This window comes from Chrysemys picta, chromosome 11 (assembly GCF_011386835.1).
Source record: "Chrysemys picta bellii isolate R12L10 chromosome 11, ASM1138683v2, whole genome shotgun sequence".
NCBI lineage: Eukaryota > Metazoa > Chordata > Testudines > Emydidae > Chrysemys > Chrysemys picta.
The window spans coordinates 78693517-78711358 of record NC_088801.1 but is presented as its reverse complement, the minus strand read 5'-3'; the positions used below and the strand labels follow the sequence as shown (position 1 = coordinate 78711358).

At 56.0% G+C, this 17842-nt stretch overlaps 1 protein-coding gene across 1 annotated transcript in view; it reads right to left on the bottom strand.

Moving 5' to 3' along the window:
- The window catches only part of LOC101946292 (antigen-presenting glycoprotein CD1d-like), a 28869-nt gene extending 12287 nt beyond the window's left edge, over positions 1-16582 (bottom strand). Inside the window, 3 exon segments of the mRNA XM_065561282.1 lie at positions 185-236; positions 4767-4866; positions 16558-16582. Of these exon segments, the coding sequence (XP_065417354.1) occupies positions 185-236; positions 4767-4866; positions 16558-16582 (177 nt within the window).
- Between the last annotated feature and the right edge of the window lie 1260 nt (positions 16583-17842).

The window sequence follows — 17842 nt, the reverse complement described above, 5'->3', positions numbered from 1 at the left end:
CACATAAATGCGGGGAGGACCCGATGCCCCTGAATCCATCCAAGGTGCCTTCATGGGAGCCATTTGCACCGACCCCCCCGTCCCCAGTGTCCCTGCTCCACTCCCAGCTGCTGTACCTGGGTGGGAGCCCCATGGCCCCATAACCACGATGCCGTCCCCTTCCCTCAACCTGCTAGAGACTCACCAAGGGCTGCCCCTGCCCCCTCTGCTGGGAGAGGGCTGCTACCCTCTGGGGTCTGGGTACGGGACAGAAGAGCCCACAGGGCTGATCCAAAGCCCATCGCTGTCTATTCCCAGTTGGTTCCAGCTGCACATGGCCGCCTGGTGGAGGGACTTAATGTGGGATGCGGCTGTTCTGGGGGCAGGGGCATTTCACTGGGCAGGGGGAGCCCCCTGCTCGGTTTCCCCCATTTGCCCCCCAAGCAGATGCTGCTTTTCAAGAGAGACTCTCCCCCAAATTCGTCCTTGGGGGTCGTGCTCTTCTCTAAATCCAGAGTCTGTCCAGGTTTGAGCACCAGACCCAGGACAACATCCATCGCCCCGGGGATGGGTGTCGATAAATCTCTGTATTAAGCATCTTCACATAACTTTCATGTGACTTTGTTTTATGCCTCTTCATATAACCCTGTATTAAGCTATTTCCTACAACTTTGTATCAAGCCTTGGAATATGGAAACTTTGTATCAAAGCCTCATGTAGAAACTTTGTGTCAAGGCTTGATATAAGGTTATAGCCCCTAAGGATAGTTAAAGTAGAAGGAAAATGTCTTTTTGCTAGCAGTAGAATAAGATCTCCCCCCACCCCACTCCCTTAATCAATTGCTCTGTTGATTAAATGGGGTGTGGATGAAGGTGGGAAGGCAGCACCTCCAAACAGCCCCAACCCTTGCAGAGGGGATGGAAGACAGACCCAAGGACAATAAAACGTGTCAAGTGGGCTCACTAAAGAAGAACAGACATACTGATGGCCTCGGGGGTTAGACGCCAGCACCTTCTTTTGGAAACACCCTCTTTGAACAGCAGTGGGACAACACCCAGAGACAAGCAGCACAAAGGACCAACGATACAGACACAGATTTTGAATCTGGTACAGATTTGCATGAGAGGGAAGCTGCTATAAAAGTGAGGTGTCTTGCAGAGGACCCCGGGTCTCGTCTTGTCAACATGGGAGCATCGATCCGGATCGGCAGAAGCCCGGCTCCACCCCCTCCCCCATCTAACTCACCTGGCCAGTGCAGTTAAGGGGAGCAGCTAGTTGGTAACAATGACAAGACGGAGTGTGCGTGTTTGTGTGTGTGCATGAGTGTAATATATCTCATACGCATGTGATACAGTGTTAATGAATACATGTATTACTAACAAATGTGGCGTTTTGCCTTATTCCCCCTGAAAAGATCCTGTGCAGTACTTTAAGTACAACATGGGCACCCTCAGCCCACGAGCCGGTCAGCACTGGGGCTCGCAGAGCATCAGTCGCAAGGCAGAGCCGGCCCCAGCAGGGCTCGGTTCCCTACTTCTCCCTCGCAGGGGAGAGAGCAAGGGCCTGGGGTCGGGCTGCAGGACTCGCCCATTCCCTGCGCTGGCCCCACTGAGCCCCCAGGGCAGCTGGGATGGCGCTGGAGAGCGTGGCCAGCCCAGGACCAGTCGTCCCTGAACAGGACACAAAGCAGAGTGCCTGGGCTGCTCCATCTGCTTGGCCTCCTGCTGCTGGGGATGGGGCAGGCTGTGGCCGGCATCGGTAGCTTTGTCTCTGTAAATTTAGTCCCAGTGAAAGGTTCAGGGCTGGCATCACAGGGAAAAGGTCCGAGCTCCCCCCTCCCACCTGAGTGGGCCTGAGGGCTGCCCCCAGGGACCCTGCTAGAGAGTGGGGCTCCGTCTCCATGGGTCAGGCCTCTCTACCGCTCGCACCATCCATCTCCCTACGGGACTTCTAAGCCCCCAGTCTCAGCCTCTCCCCACTCTGCTGCATTCACCCCCCGCTCACCATGGGGCAGGGCAGGGCAGGGCCAGGCCATCGTCCCACTGGCACAGCTGGGGAGGGAGGCCCAGAGAATTTAGTGACTGGTGCAGGGTCACACATGGAGTCACTTGCAGAGCCAGAAACTGACCCCCAGGACCCCAGCACTTGAGCTCCTGGGCTCTCTCCGCTCTGCACCCCTCTGTCACGTCCCCACAGGTTCGGTGCACGGGCCCAGACTTGGAACGGTGCCTGGGAGATCCTTTTGGAGTGTCAGACCCCCCAGAGGGCCCCACTCCACCTTCAGGGAAAGCCACAGGGCGTCACCGCTTAGCAGCCCTGCTTCACACCGTGAGCTTCCTTCAGCAAGTCCATCTGGGCTGGACGCCGCTGTGAGACTTGAGCCCCCAAAGGGAGCGATTCCCCCCTCATCTCAGCCAGGCTTGGCAAAGCAGGCGGGTTTATGAGGTGATTGGAACTCAGCGTTGGCCGACTCAGCACAAGGAAATGGAAGTTACAGCAGAGTTCCTTCGGGGGATCTCTGAGCCCCACCAAGCTGTGTGGCCCCCTTGGCTCCCGCTCTGTGCGTCTTTAGCCCGTTCCCCTAGTTGTCAAACACCCCACCTGGCCTCTCCTCAGTCCTTTGTTCTCGGCCAGAGTATTGCTGTTCGGCCTCCTTCCCGAGAGGCAGGAAGTCTGCACCGCTCTGGGTCCCTGGGCCTCTGCAAAGAGTAAACAGACATTTCCTCCCCCACCTAGCGAACAATGCAGCAAATAGAGGAGACTGAGGTGCATCCAGTATTCATACAAAATATTACAGAAAAGTCCCACTCCACTCCCGCTCCACCTGCCAGCCCACTGACAGCAGATTGGAGATGACACCCCCAGCAGGGTGAAGGACCCCCATGGGCCCACAACGGGCTGCTGGCGGAGTCACACCGCTCAGGGCCCCGCCGTGCAGACACACCACACAGTAGCAAGTGTCTGGCCAGGAATTTGTCCATCTGTTCTCAGCGTGGCTCAGGGCTGCTGTTCTACCTTGTAACAGGCTGGTCGATGCAGCCCCCCTGCTCTCACCTGCTAGACTCCACTCCCCTCTCTCAGAGCTGGGCATAGAACCCAGGAGTCCTGACTAAAATCCCCCCACCTTGCTTGAACCCACTTCACATCCACAGCCCGGACTATTATTATTGCTGGATTACCGCAGGGCCGGGGATCCCGGTCGTACCCAGGACCCCCGAGTGCTCGGTTCCGCACAGATGCAGAACAAAAGGATGGAAGCTACCCCCAGAGAGCCCGTGGTGTCCCACAGCCAGCTCTGGAGATGGGCCCGGCCCCCAGGAGCTCTCAGCCCAGCCAGCGAGTTGGAGCGGCCTCCCCGGCGTCCCGTAGTGTTGTCAGGGCTCCCTGTGGGTAGCCAATCCGCTTGCTTCCCGGGCATCCCAGCTCAGCCTGAACGCTCTGCCAGGATCCCCTCCGGGTTCCCATGGCCCCTGCTGTACTCTCTCCCCTTGTGTATGTAGCCAGGCTGACCCCTGCCCCCGGGGCCCGTTGGGCAGCGCCTCCCTGCAGGGTTACTGAACGGCACAGGTCAGCTCCGGCTCCATGCGGATCCTGGATCCCAGCGATCCCACAGCGCCTCTGGCACAGTCCCTGGGCAGGCCCCTTCAGGAGCCAGACCCACTTAGTGTCTCATTCTGTGACTAGGGTAAGTGACGTGGCTTGACTGCCTCCTGGGACCGAACCTCGGCGCCTCCAGCACCCCTGCTTCACTTCGGGAGCCCCCGTCAGCAAGTCCACCTGGGTTGGACACCAGGGAGAGCCTTGTGCACCCAAAGGGAGTGTTCACCCTGCTGCAAACATCTGCAGGGACAGCAGAAGGGTTTGTTAGCTGGCTGGACCACAGAGTAGACATCCCTTGGTTAGCACAGAGAGCTACAAGCCCTTAGCCCTCGGATCCCTCTTTTGTCCCATTGCAGGAGACAGTCCCAGCTTCCAGCCGCCCATACTCCACACAGGATCGCCGACAGCTTTTCTGCCGCCCGAGGCGGCGGAAGGTCCCGCCCCCAAATGCCGCCCCCCACAGAGGCAGCGGAAGGTCCCGCGGCTGAAATACCGCCGCGGTCGCCGCCCCCCAAATTGTAGCGCCCTAGGCGACCACCTAGGTCACCTAATGGGTTGCGCCGGCCCTAACTCCACAACCCTGTAACTGGCCCCTCCTCAGCCCTTTGTTTCCCAACTGGTCACACCCAGCTGGCTTCCTGCTGAGGTGTCGGCCACCCATGGTCATTAGGTGCTCGGTACCAAAGATCTTGGTAATTGGAGTGGCCATTATCTTCTCCGACCCTCCACGGACATGGGGCCGAGGCCCCACAGCTGGTATCCGTCACAGCTGAATCTCTGGGTCCCACCACATAGTAAACCATGCAGCATGTTGGGGAAACTGAGGCACACACAATATTCATACAAAATATTACAGAAAATTCCCATTCCATGACAGCCCACAAATGTCTAATGTGCACAGAACATCCCAGGGGGAGGAGAATGCCACCCCGAGCTCGGGCCCCAATCTCCCCCTGCTCAGATCCAGACTGGCCCTCAGGGCACTCAGCTCTGGGGCTGGGCGCAGACTCGGCCCCAGGGTTCACGTCCCCAGGAGAGGGGCTGATCCCCACGCCTGGTGACGCCCCCTGCCCTCAGGCCCTAGACTCCCTTGCTCCAATGTCCTGGTAGGCCCTGGACGGAGAGAGCAGAGGGGATGGGTTATGGGGTGTAACAGCCCCACCACCCCGGCGAGGGAGAGGACTCACCTGTGTCTGTTCCACAACAGCACCGCAGCCACAGCGGCTACGGCCACAACCCCCAGGGTGATGCCCACGGCCAGGCTGGCAACCGAGTGCCTGCTGCGCCCTGTAACACACAGGGGCAGACATGTTGGGAACAGGCACAGCAATATGGACCCTGTTCCCTCAGCCTCCCCCACATCCCCCCCCCGACCCACTGCCCTCAGACCCCCCACCCCAGCCCTGTTCCCTCAGCCTCCCCCACAGTCCCCCCCACTGCCCCACCCCAACCCCCTGCCCTCAGACCCCCGACCCTGTTCCTTCAGCCTCCCCCAGTGCCCCACCGCTGCCCCACTGCCCTCAGACACCCCACTCCAGCCCTGTTCCCTCAGCCTCCCCCACAGTCCCCCCCCACATCCCACCCCGACCCACTGCCCTCAGACCCCCCACCCCAGCCCTGTTCCCTCAGCCTCCCCCACAGTCCCCCCGACTGCCCCACCCCAACCCACTGCCCTCAGACTCCCCACCCAGCCCTGTTCCCTCAGCCTCCCCCACAGTCCCCCCGACTGCCCTACCCCAACCCACTGCCCTCAGACCCCCCACCCCAGCCCTGTTCCCTCAGCCTCCCCCACAGTCCCCCCGACTGCCCCACCCCAACCCACTGCCCTCAGACTCCCCACCCAGCCCTGTTCCCTCAGCCTCCCCCACAGTCCCCCCGACTGCCCCACCCCAACCCACTGCCCTCAGACCCCCCACCCCAGCCCTGTGCCCTCAGCCTCCCCCAGTCCCCCCCACTGCCCCACCCCCACTCCCTGCACTCAGACCCCTCTGTTCCCTCAGCCTCCGCTATAGGAGAAAGAAGTGGTTTGGGACTATTTAGAAAAGCTGGACGAGCACAAGTCCAGGGGGCCAGATGCACTGCATCCGAGGGTGCTAAAGGAGTTGGCGGATGTGATTGCAGAGCCGTTGGCCATTATCTTTGAAAACTCATGGCGATCGGGGGAGGTCCCGGATGACTGGAAAAAGGCTAATGTAGTGCCCATCTTTAAAAAAGGGAAGGAGGAGGATCCGGGGAACTACAGGCCAGTCAGCCTCACCTCAGTCCCTGGAAAAATCATGGAGCAGGTCCTCAAGGAATCAATTTTGAAGCACTTAGAGGAGAGGAAAGTGATCAGGAACAGTCAGCATGGATTCACCAAGGGCAAGTCATGCCTGACTAACCTAATTGCCTTCTATGAGGAGATAACTGGCTCTGTGGATGAGGGGAAAGCAGTGGATGTGTAGCTGCTTTCAACTACCTGAAGGGAGGTTCCAAGGAGGATGGATCTAGACTGTTCTCAGTGGTACCAGATGACAGAACAAGGAGTAATGGTCTCTAGTTGCAGTGGGGGAGGTCTAGGTTAGATATTAGGAAAAACTTTTTCACTAGGAGGATGGTGAAGCACTGGAATGGGTTACCTAGGGAGGTGGTAGAACCTCCTTCCTTAGGGGTTTTTAAGGCCAGGCTTGACAAAGCCCTGGCTGGGATGATTTAGTTGGGGTTGGTCCTGCTTTGAGCAGGGGGTTGGACTAGATACCTCCTGAGGTCCCTTCCAACCCTGATATTCTGTGATTCTATAGTACCCCTGGTCTCCCCACCCCAACCCACTGCCCTCAGACCCCCCGACCCTGTTCCTTCAGCCTCCCGCACAGTCCCCTCCACTGCCCCACCCTGACCCACTGCCCTCAGACCCCCCACCCCAGCCCTGTTCCCTCAACCTCCCTAGTAACGGATTTATCATAGCGACGGGCCCACACTCCAAAGGGACCCCGTCCCACTCTTCTCTGCCCCCGCTCTCTCCTGACGGCAGCCAAGCATCCTCTCCCCCACCTCTTCCCCGAGTGTGCCGCGTTCCTGTGAGACACTCAGGGCAGGGCGCTGGGAGCACCCCCACTACCCCAGCCCAGCCCTCTGCCCTGACTCCTGCACCCCCCACACTCTCAGCCCCCCTGCCATGACTCCTGCACCCCCCCCACACCCAAACCCCTGCCCTGACTCCTGCACCCCCACACATACCCAGCCCAACCACCAAACAGGGCCCCACATTCCCACCTGCACCCCTTGCACCAAATGGGAGCTGCCCCAGGTAAGCACTCCACACCCCAACCTCCTGCCCCATCCCTGAGCCCCCTCCCTCACCCTAGCTCCTGGCCAGACCCTGCACCCCCAACCCCCAGGCTGCTCCTGCACCCTAACTCCCTCCCAGACCCTGCACCCCCAGCCCCGTGCTCAGTGCACACCCACCCTCAGCTCAGTGCAGAGAGAGACAAAGAGAATGGGCTAGAACCAGGGAGAAGGTAGGTACCCACTCTATGTGGGCAGGGGCGGGAGGGATCCTGTTTACCCCCTCCCCAGCCCTGCTGCGCTTGCAGTTTACCCCCAGCCCCCCCCCCCCTTGCTCCAAGGACCAACCCTAGCTCCTGCCCCACTGTGCTTTTGCCCCTGGCCCCTGTCTTCCTCCAGTCGGCAGCGACTAATCCTCCCCCCATACCCCACTGTGCTCGTCTCGCTCCAGCTGGGGACCAATCCTTCCCCCCCCCCGCACCATGCCCCGCTGACTGGGTGGATAAAAATCAATGACTTTTTAAAAAAAAATCAAAAACTCAGATTTTTTTTTTATTTAAATCGATTTTTGAGGGGAAAAAATATCTAAAGATCGTTTTAATTAAGCTACATTATATCTCATCATGGAATAGGAATTCTAAATTCTAAATCTGTAGTATGAGACAATATATTCATGTCATGCTTAAGAAAAGTTTTGTAAATGAGTTTCAATAGTTCATGGATTAGGGACCCAATCTTATGGGGTTCCAGAGGCTTCTGTACAGATTATTTAGGTTAATCTTTCTATCTACCCAATGGGACTCAGTGCTCAGTCTAGACCAGGGGTGGCCAACCTGAGCCTGGGAAGGAGCCAGAATTTACCAATGAACATTGCCAAAGAGCCACAGGAATATGTCAGCAGCCCCCCATCCGCTCTCCCCCTCCAGCCCCCAGCACCTCCCGCCCACGGCCAGCCCCGCCAATCACCGCCTCCCCCTCCCTCCCCACTCCTCCCGATCAGCTGGGCAGGATCTGGGAGGGGGTTTGGGGGTGGGAGAAGGTTGTGGGAAAGGGGTGGGGGTGCAGGCTCTGGGAGGGAGTTTGGGGGCAGGAAGGGGGTGGGCTCTGGGAGGGAGTTTGGGGGACCCAAGGGGGGTGCAGGCTAGGGTTACCATACTTAACAAATAAAAAAAGAGGACCCTCCATGGGGTCCTGGCCCCGCCCATTTCCCACCCCCCAGCCCTGCCCCAACTCCGCCCCTTTCCCGCCCCAACCCCACCCTAACTCCGCCCCTCCTCCCTCCCACTCCCAGCCAGGGGGAAAGGGCTGCCCCAGCGCTACCGGCTTCACGGTTTGCTGGGCAGCCCCCAGACCCTGCGCCCCCAGCCGGCGCTTCCCCAGCGCAGCTGGAGCCCAGGAGGGGAAGCGCCCAGCCGGGGGCGCAGGGTCTGGTGTAGATAAATCTTTGATAATTTTCATATGACTTTACATTGTGCCTCTTCATATAACCTTGTGGTGGGTCTACCCACGTGTGACCTCTGTTTTCATGGAACTTTGTATCAAAGCCTCATTTAGAAACTTTGCATTGCCCTGTACAAAAACCTGTAGGAGAACACTTCAACCTCCCTGGCCACACAATAGCAGATGTAAAGGTTGCCATCTTACAGCAAAAAAACTTCAGGACCAGACTCCAAAGAGAAACTGCTGAGCTCCAGTTCATTTGCAAATTTGACACCATCAGATCAGGATTAAACAAAGACTGTGAATGGCTATCCAACTACAGAAACAGTTTCTCCTCCCTTGGTGTTCACACCTCAACTGCTAGCAGAGCACCTCACCCTCCCTGATTGAACTAACCTCGTTATCCCCACACTGATATATACCTGCCTCTGGAGATTTCCATTACTTGCATCTGAAGAAGTGAGGTTCTTACCCACGAAAGCTTATGCTCCCAGTACTTCTGTTAGTCTCAAAGGTGCCACAGGACCCTCTGTTGCTTTTTACAGATTCAGACTAACACGGCTACCCCTCTGATACTTGACACCATGCAAGGCACTGCATTTAGCCGTATGGAATGGAAATCTATCAACCTCATGAAGAAACTTGCACAAATACAGACAGATATCATCTTCCTTTCCAAATGCAAACAGATGGACATCATACCAAATGGACTGAAGGTGAAAAATCCATTGCTATCTACATACTGCACAGACCACAGTGAGAGATTATGCCATACGTTATCAAAGAAACTGAGGAACCACCTGATCAGCATCCTATACAGCAAACAGAAAAACATCAAGAAAGAGCTCTCCAACCTGGAGACTCTCATAAATAACCAACCCTCCACACAAACGGACTTTACTAAAATAAGACAGGAGATCTACATTACACACTTCACCTCTCTACAAAGGAAAAAGGACCGTAAGCTGTCTAAAATCCTACCTGCCACATGGGGCCACAACAGGGGTACCCCTAACTCACCCAGCAATATCGTCAATTTATCCAGCTACACACTCAACCCAGCAGAAGAGTCTGTCCTATCTCGGGGACTCTCCTTTTGCCCCAGCACCCCCACGAACATGATACAGTTCTGTGGCGATCTGGAAGCCTACTTTCGCCGCCTCCGACTCAAAGAATACTTTCATGATAACACTGAACAGCGCACTGATACACAGATACCCTCCCACCAACAACACAGGAAGAAGAACTCCACATGGACTCCTCCTGAGGGTCGAAATGACAGTCTGGACCTATACATAGAATGCTTCCGCCGACGTGCACAGGCAGAAATTGTGGAAAAACAACATCGCTTGCCTCATAACCTAAGTCGTGCAGAACGCAATGCCATCCACAGCCTCAGAAACCACCCTGACATTATCATCAAAGAGGCTGATAAAGGAGGTGCTGTTGTCATCATGAACAGGTCTGACTACCAGAAGGAGGCTGCCAGACAACTCTCCAATACCCAATTCTACAGGCCGCTTTCCTCAGATCCCACTGAGGAATACACTAAGAAACTACACCATCTACTCAGGACACTCCCTACACTAACACAGGAACAAATCAACATACCCTTAGAGCCCCGACCGGGGTTATTCTATCTACTACCTAAGATCCACAAACCTGGAAATCCTGGACGCCCCATCATCTCGGGCATTGGCACTCTCACTGAAGGACTGTCTGGATATGTGGACTCCCTACTCAGACCCTACGCCACCAGCACTCCCAGCTATCTCCGTGACACCACAGATTTCCTGAGGAAACTACAATGCATTGGTGACCTCCCAGAAAACACCATCCTAGCCACCATGGATGTAGAGGCTCTCTACACAAACATCCCACATACAGATGGAATACAAGCTGTCAGGAACAGTATCCCTGATGATGACACAGCACAACTTATTGCTGAGCTCTGTGACTTTATCCTCACGCACAATTATTTCAAATTTGGTGACAATATATACCTCCAGACCAGTGGCACCGCTATGGGCACCCGCATGGCCCCACAATATGCCAACATTTTTATGGCTGACCTGGAACAACGCTTCCTCAGCTCCCGTCCACTCATGCCCCTTCTCTACCTACGCTATATTGATGACATCTTCATCATCTGGACCCATGGGAAGGAGGCCCTGGAAGAATTCCACCATGCTTTCAACAGCTTCCACCCCACCATCAACCTCAGCCTGGACCAATCTACACAGGAGGTCCACTTCCTGGACACCACTGTACAAATAAGCGATGGCCACATTAACACCACCCTATACCGAAAACCCACCGACCGCTATGCCTACCTTCATGCCTCCAGCTTCCACCCCGGTCACACCACACGATCCATCGTCTACAGCCAAGCACTGAGGTACAATCGCATCTGCTCCAACCCCTCAGACAGAGACCAACACCTACAAGATCTTCACCAAGCATTCTCAAAACTACGATACCCACACAAGGAAATAAAGAAACAAATCAACAGAGCCAGACGTGTACCCAGAAGCCTCCTGCTACAAGACAGGCCCAGAAGAGAAACCAACAGAACTCCACTGGCCATCACCTACAGTCCTCAGCTTAAACCTCTCCAACGCATCATCAGTGATCTACAACCCATCCTGGACAATGATCCCTCACTTTCACAGACCTTGGGAGGCAGGCCAGTCCTCGCCCACAGACAACCTGCCAACCTTAAGCATATTCTCACCAGCAACCACGCACCGCACCATAACAACTCTCACTCAGGAACCAACCCATGCAACAAACCTCGATGCCAACTCTGCCCACATATCTACACCAGCAGCACCATCACTGGACCTAACCAGATCAGCTACAACATCACCGGCTCATTCACCTGCACGTCCACCAATGTTATATATGCCATCATATGCCAGCAATGCCCCTCTGCTATGTACATTGGCCAAACTGGACAGTCACTACGCAAGAGGATAAATGGACACAAGTCAGATATCAGGAATGGCAATATACAAAAACCTGTAGGAGAACACTTCAACCTCCCTGGCCACACAATAGCAGATGTAAAGGTTGCCATCTTACAGCAAAAAAACTTCAGGACCAGACTCCAAAGAGAAACTGCTGAGCTCCAGTTCATTTGCAAATTTGACACCATCAGATCAGGATTAAACAAAGACTGTGAATGGCTATCCAACTACAGAAACAGTTTCTCCTCCCTTGGTGTTCACACCTCAACTGCTAGCAGAGCACCTCACCCTCCCTGATTGAACTAACCTCGTTATCCCCACACTGATATATACCTGCCTCTGGAGATTTCCATTACTTGCATCTGAAGAAGTGAGGTTCTTACCCACGAAAGCTTATGCTCCCAGTACTTCTGTTAGTCTCAAAGGTGCCACAGGACCCTCTGTTGCTTTTTACAGATTCAGACTAACACGGCTACCCCTCTGATACTTGACACCATGCAAGGCACTGCATTTAGCCGTATGGAATGGAAATCTATCAACCTCATGAAGAAACTTGCACAAATACAGACAGATATCATCTTCCTTTCCAAATGCAAACAGATGGACATCATACCAAATGGACTGAAGGTGAAAAATCCATTGCTATCTACATACTGCACAGACCACAGTGAGAGATTATGCCATACGTTATCAAAGAAACTGAGGAACCACCTGATCAGCATCCTATACAGCAAACAGAAAAACATCAAGAAAGAGCTCTCCAACCTGGAGACTCTCATAAATAACCAACCCTCCACACAAACGGACTTTACTAAAATAAGACAGGAGATCTACATTACACACTTCACCTCTCTACAAAGGAAAAAGGACCGTAAGCTGTCTAAAATCCTACCTGCCACATGGGGCCACAACAGGGGTACCCCTAACTCACCCAGCAATATCGTCAATTTATCCAGCTACACACTCAACCCAGCAGAAGAGTCTGTCCTATCTCGGGGACTCTCCTTTTGCCCCAGCACCCCCACGAACATGATACAGTTCTGTGGCGATCTGGAAGCCTACTTTCGCCGCCTCCGACTCAAAGAATACTTTCATGATAACACTGAACAGCGCACTGATACACAGATACCCTCCCACCAACAACACAGGAAGAAGAACTCCACATGGACTCCTCCTGAGGGTCGAAATGACAGTCTGGACCTATACATAGAATGCTTCCGCCGACGTGCACAGGCAGAAATTGTGGAAAAACAACATCGCTTGCCTCATAACCTAAGTCGTGCAGAACGCAATGCCATCCACAGCCTCAGAAACCACCCTGACATTATCATCAAAGAGGCTGATAAAGGAGGTGCTGTTGTCATCATGAACAGGTCTGACTACCAGAAGGAGGCTGCCAGACAACTCTCCAATACCCAATTCTACAGGCCGCTTTCCTCAGATCCCACTGAGGAATACACTAAGAAACTACACCATCTACTCAGGACACTCCCTACACTAACACAGGAACAAATCAACATACCCTTAGAGCCCCGACCGGGGTTATTCTATCTACTACCTAAGATCCACAAACCTGGAAATCCTGGACGCCCCATCATCTCGGGCATTGGCACTCTCACTGAAGGACTGTCTGGATATGTGGACTCCCTACTCAGACCCTACGCCACCAGCACTCCCAGCTATCTCCGTGACACCACAGATTTCCTGAGGAAACTACAATGCATTGGTGACCTCCCAGAAAACACCATCCTAGCCACCATGGATGTAGAGGCTCTCTACACAAACATCCCACATACAGATGGAATACAAGCTGTCAGGAACAGTATCCCTGATGATGACACAGCACAACTTATTGCTGAGCTCTGTGACTTTATCCTCACGCACAATTATTTCAAATTTGGTGACAATATATACCTCCAGACCAGTGGCACCGCTATGGGCACCCGCATGGCCCCACAATATGCCAACATTTTTATGGCTGACCTGGAACAACGCTTCCTCAGCTCCCGTCCACTCATGCCCCTTCTCTACCTACGCTATATTGATGACATCTTCATCATCTGGACCCATGGGAAGGAGGCCCTGGAAGAATTCCACCATGCTTTCAACAGCTTCCACCCCACCATCAACCTCAGCCTGGACCAATCTACACAGGAGGTCCACTTCCTGGACACCACTGTACAAATAAGCGATGGCCACATTAACACCACCCTATACCGAAAACCCACCGACCGCTATGCCTACCTTCATGCCTCCAGCTTCCACCCCGGTCACACCACACGATCCATCGTCTACAGCCAAGCACTGAGGTACAATCGCATCTGCTCCAACCCCTCAGACAGAGACCAACACCTACAAGATCTTCACCAAGCATTCTCAAAACTACGATACCCACACAAGGAAATAAAGAAACAAATCAACAGAGCCAGACGTGTACCCAGAAGCCTCCTGCTACAAGACAGGCCCAGAAGAGAAACCAACAGAACTCCACTGGCCATCACCTACAGTCCTCAGCTTAAACCTCTCCAACGCATCATCAGTGATCTACAACCCATCCTGGACAATGATCCCTCACTTTCACAGACCTTGGGAGGCAGGCCAGTCCTCGCCCACAGACAACCTGCCAACCTTAAGCATATTCTCACCAGCAACCACGCACCGCACCATAACAACTCTCACTCAGGAACCAACCCATGCAACAAACCTCGATGCCAACTCTGCCCACATATCTACACCAGCAGCACCATCACTGGACCTAACCAGATCAGCTACAACATCACCGGCTCATTCACCTGCACGTCCACCAATGTTATATATGCCATCATATGCCAGCAATGCCCCTCTGCTATGTACATTGGCCAAACTGGACAGTCACTACGCAAGAGGATAAATGGACACAAGTCAGATATCAGGAATGGCAATATACAAAAACCTGTAGGAGAACACTTCAACCTCCCTGGCCACACAATAGCAGATGTAAAGGTTGCCATCTTACAGCAAAAAAACTTCAGGACCAGACTCCAAAGAGAAACTGCTGAGCTCCAGTTCATTTGCAAATTTGACACCATCAGATCAGGATTAAACAAAGACTGTGAATGGCTATCCAACTACAGAAACAGTTTCTCCTCCCTTGGTGTTCACACCTCAACTGCTAGCAGAGCACCTCACCCTCCCTGATTGAACTAACCTCGTTATCCCCACACTGATATATACCTGCCTCTGGAGATTTCCATTACTTGCATCTGAAGAAGTGAGGTTCTTACCCACGAAAGCTTATGCTCCCAGTACTTCTGTTAGTCTCAAAGGTGCCACAGGACCCTCTGTTGCTTTTTACAGATTCAGACTAACACGGCTACCCCTCTGATGCATTGCCCTTGGTATAATATTATAGCCCCTAAGGATAAAATAAGATAGAAGAAAAATTTCTTTTTGCTAGCAGCAGAACAAGAGCTCTCACCCCCCACTCTTAATCAATTGCCCTGTTGAATGAATGAGGTGTGGATGAGCAAGGCATGGAAGGCAGCACCTCCAGACAGCCTCAACTGTTGGAGAGGGGCTGGGAGCCAGACCCAAGGACAATAAAACGTGTCAAGTGGGCTCATTAAAGACAAGCAGACATACTGACGGCCTCGGGGTTAGAAGCAAGCACCTTCTTTTGGAAACACCCTCTTTGCAGCATTGGGACAACACTCAAAAGAAAGCAGCACAAAGGACCAATGGACACAGACACAGAGTTTGAATCTGGTACAGATTTGCATAAGAGGAAAGCTGCTATAAAAGTCAGGTGTCTTGCAGAGGACCCCGGGTCTCGTCTTGTCAACATGGGAGCATCAATCCGGATCGGCAGAAGCCCGGCTCCACCCCCTCCCCCATCTAACTCACCTGGCCAGTGAAGTTAAGGGGAGCAACTAATTGGTAACAACAAGACGGAGTGTGTTTGTGTGTGTGTGTGAGTGTAAGTGTAATATATTATATGCATATAATACAGTGTTAATGAATACATGTATTACTAATAAATGTGGCGTTTTGTCTTATTCCCCCTAAAAAGATCCTGTGCAGTACTTTAAGTACAACACTGGAGGCTGCCCGGCAAACCATGAAGCTGGTAGCGCTCGGGCTTCGGGCAGCCCCCTTGCCTCCGGACCCTGCGCCCAGGGCCGGCCTTAGCAAGAGCGGGGCCCGATTCCTGGGGGCGGGGCTTGCAGCAAGCCCCGCCCCCAGGACCCGAGCCGCGCCGCGGGGGGGGACGGGGGGACTCGCGCCGCGGGAGGGGGGGGGGGGACCCGAGCCGCGCCGTGGGGGGACGGGGACGGGGAGACCCGAGCCGCGCCGCGGGGGGGACGGGGACGGGGGAGCCGAGCCGTGCCGTGGGGGGACGGGGACGGGGGAGCCGAGCCGCTCCGCAGGGGGGACGGGGACGGGGGAGCCGCGCCGCGCCGTGGGGGGACCAGGCCGGGCCGGAGCCGGGCCCCGGGGGCCGGGCTGGAGCCAAGCCGGGCCAGAGCCGCTGGGGCCTGCAGGAACGGGCCGCGCCTCCCCGGAGCCCTTCTCCCGCCCCCACCACCCCAGCTTACCTTGTGCTGCCGGCCCGCCCCTGCTTCGTCTCAGACTTCTCGCGGGAAGCAGGGGAGGGGGCGGGGCGTGCAGGGGAGGGGAGGAGGGGGAAGTGAGCTGGGGGCGGGGCGGACAGCTGCAGCGCGGGACCCTCTTGGCGCAGGGTCCAATTCAGCCGAATCGGCTGAATCGGCCTAAAGCCGGCCCTGCGGCACTTCCCCTCCCGGGCTCCGGCGGCGCAGGGTCTGGAGGCAAGGGGGCTGCCTGAAGCCCATAGCGCTCGGGCAGCTCGGTTCTTAAACAGAGCCGAAGAATCAGGGGAGGAGCAGAGCAGCCGCGGGAGGGGAAGTGCCCGGCTGGCATTTTCCCGGACATGTTCGGCTTTTTGGCAATTCCCCCCGGACGGGGGTTTGATTGCTGAAAAGCCGGACATGTCTGGGAAAAACCAGACGTATGGTAACCCTAGGATCCTCCCCATGGGTAACGAGTTCTAGGGGCCCGAGGTGCCCCCCCATCCCGGCCCATTTCAAGCAGCCCGGGGCCCCACTCACCAGCGCAGCGGCTCCCGCGCTCCACGTGGCTGCCGGACCTGGGGGGGGCGGGGGGGTCTGTGTCCCGCCCTTGCGGCCAATAGGAAGCTGTGGGGCGGTGCCTGGGGGTAGCAGTGGTGGAGACCCCTGGCCCATCCTGCCTAGGACCCCCAGGTAAGCACCGCATCCCCACCCCCTCCCAGAGCCTGCACTAGGGTTACCATTCCCCCGGATTCCCCCGGACATGTCCGGCTTTTTTGAGTTAAAAATAGAGTCCGGGGGGAATTTGTCAATGTCCGGCTTTCCCCCCGCTGCAGAGCGTGTGCGGCTTACAGGGCAGCCGGCCGGATCATGCCACTCGCACCGGCTCCGGCAGCCAGAGCCCTTCCTCCACTTCCCCCTCCTCTCCCCTGCAACTTGAGACCACTCCCCTCCTCTCCCTCCCTCCCTCCCCCGTTCATTCGCAGATCACCGGCCGTCGCCTCGGCCTCCGGCCGTCTGGAGCGCTGACCCTGCTCCCCTCCCCCTGCCGAGCGCGCTGCTCTGCAGCACAGTAAGGGGGCCGGGGGTCAGAGAAGCGGCAGGGAGGTTCTGGGGGGGGGGGGGGCAGTCAAGAGACAGGGAGCAGGGGGGAGGGTTGGATGGGTCAGGAGTTCGGGGGGGGCTGTCTGGGGGTTGGGGGTGTAAGGTTTTGGGCAGTCAGAGTACAGGTGGGGGGTAGGGTCTCAGGAGGGGGCAGTTAGGGGATAAGGAACAGGGAGGCTTAGGTAGGGGGTGGGGTCCTGGAGGGCAGTTAGGAGCAGGGGTCCCAGGAGGGGGCAGTCAGGGGACAAGGAGCGGGGGGGGGGTTGGGAGTTCTGGGGGGGAGCTGTCAGGGGGCAGGGGTGGGGAGAGGGATCGGAGCAGTCAGGGGACAGGGAGCAGAGGGGTTTAGATGGGTCAGGAGTTCTGGGGGGGGGGCTGTCAGGGGGTGGGGAGTGGTTGGATGGGGCATGGGAGTCCCAGGGGTCTGTCTGGGGGTGGGGGGTGTGGATAAGGGTTGGGGCAGTCAGGGGACAGGTAGTGGGTAGGGTCCTAGGGGGCCAGTTAGGATGTGGGGAAGGTCTCAGGAGGGGACAGTCAGGGGACAAGGAGCAGGGGGGGGTTGGGAGTTCTGGGGGGGGTTGTCAGGGGGCAGGAGTGGGGAGAGGGATTGGTTCAGTCAGGGGACAGGGAGCAGAGGGGTTTAGATGGGTCAGGAGTTCTGGGGGGGGCTGTCAGGGGGTGGGGAGTGGTTGGATGGGGCATGGGAGTCCCAGGGGTCTGTCTGGGGGTGGGGTGTGGATAAGGGTTGGGACAGTCAGGGGACAGGTAGTGGGTAGGGTCCTAGGGGGCCAGTTAGGATGTGGGGAAGGTCTCAGGAGGGGGCAGTCAGGGGACAAGAGGCAGGGAGGCTTAGGTAGGGGGTGGAGTCCTAGGGGGCAGTTAGTGGCAGGGGTCCCAGGAGGGGGCAGTCAGGGGACAAGG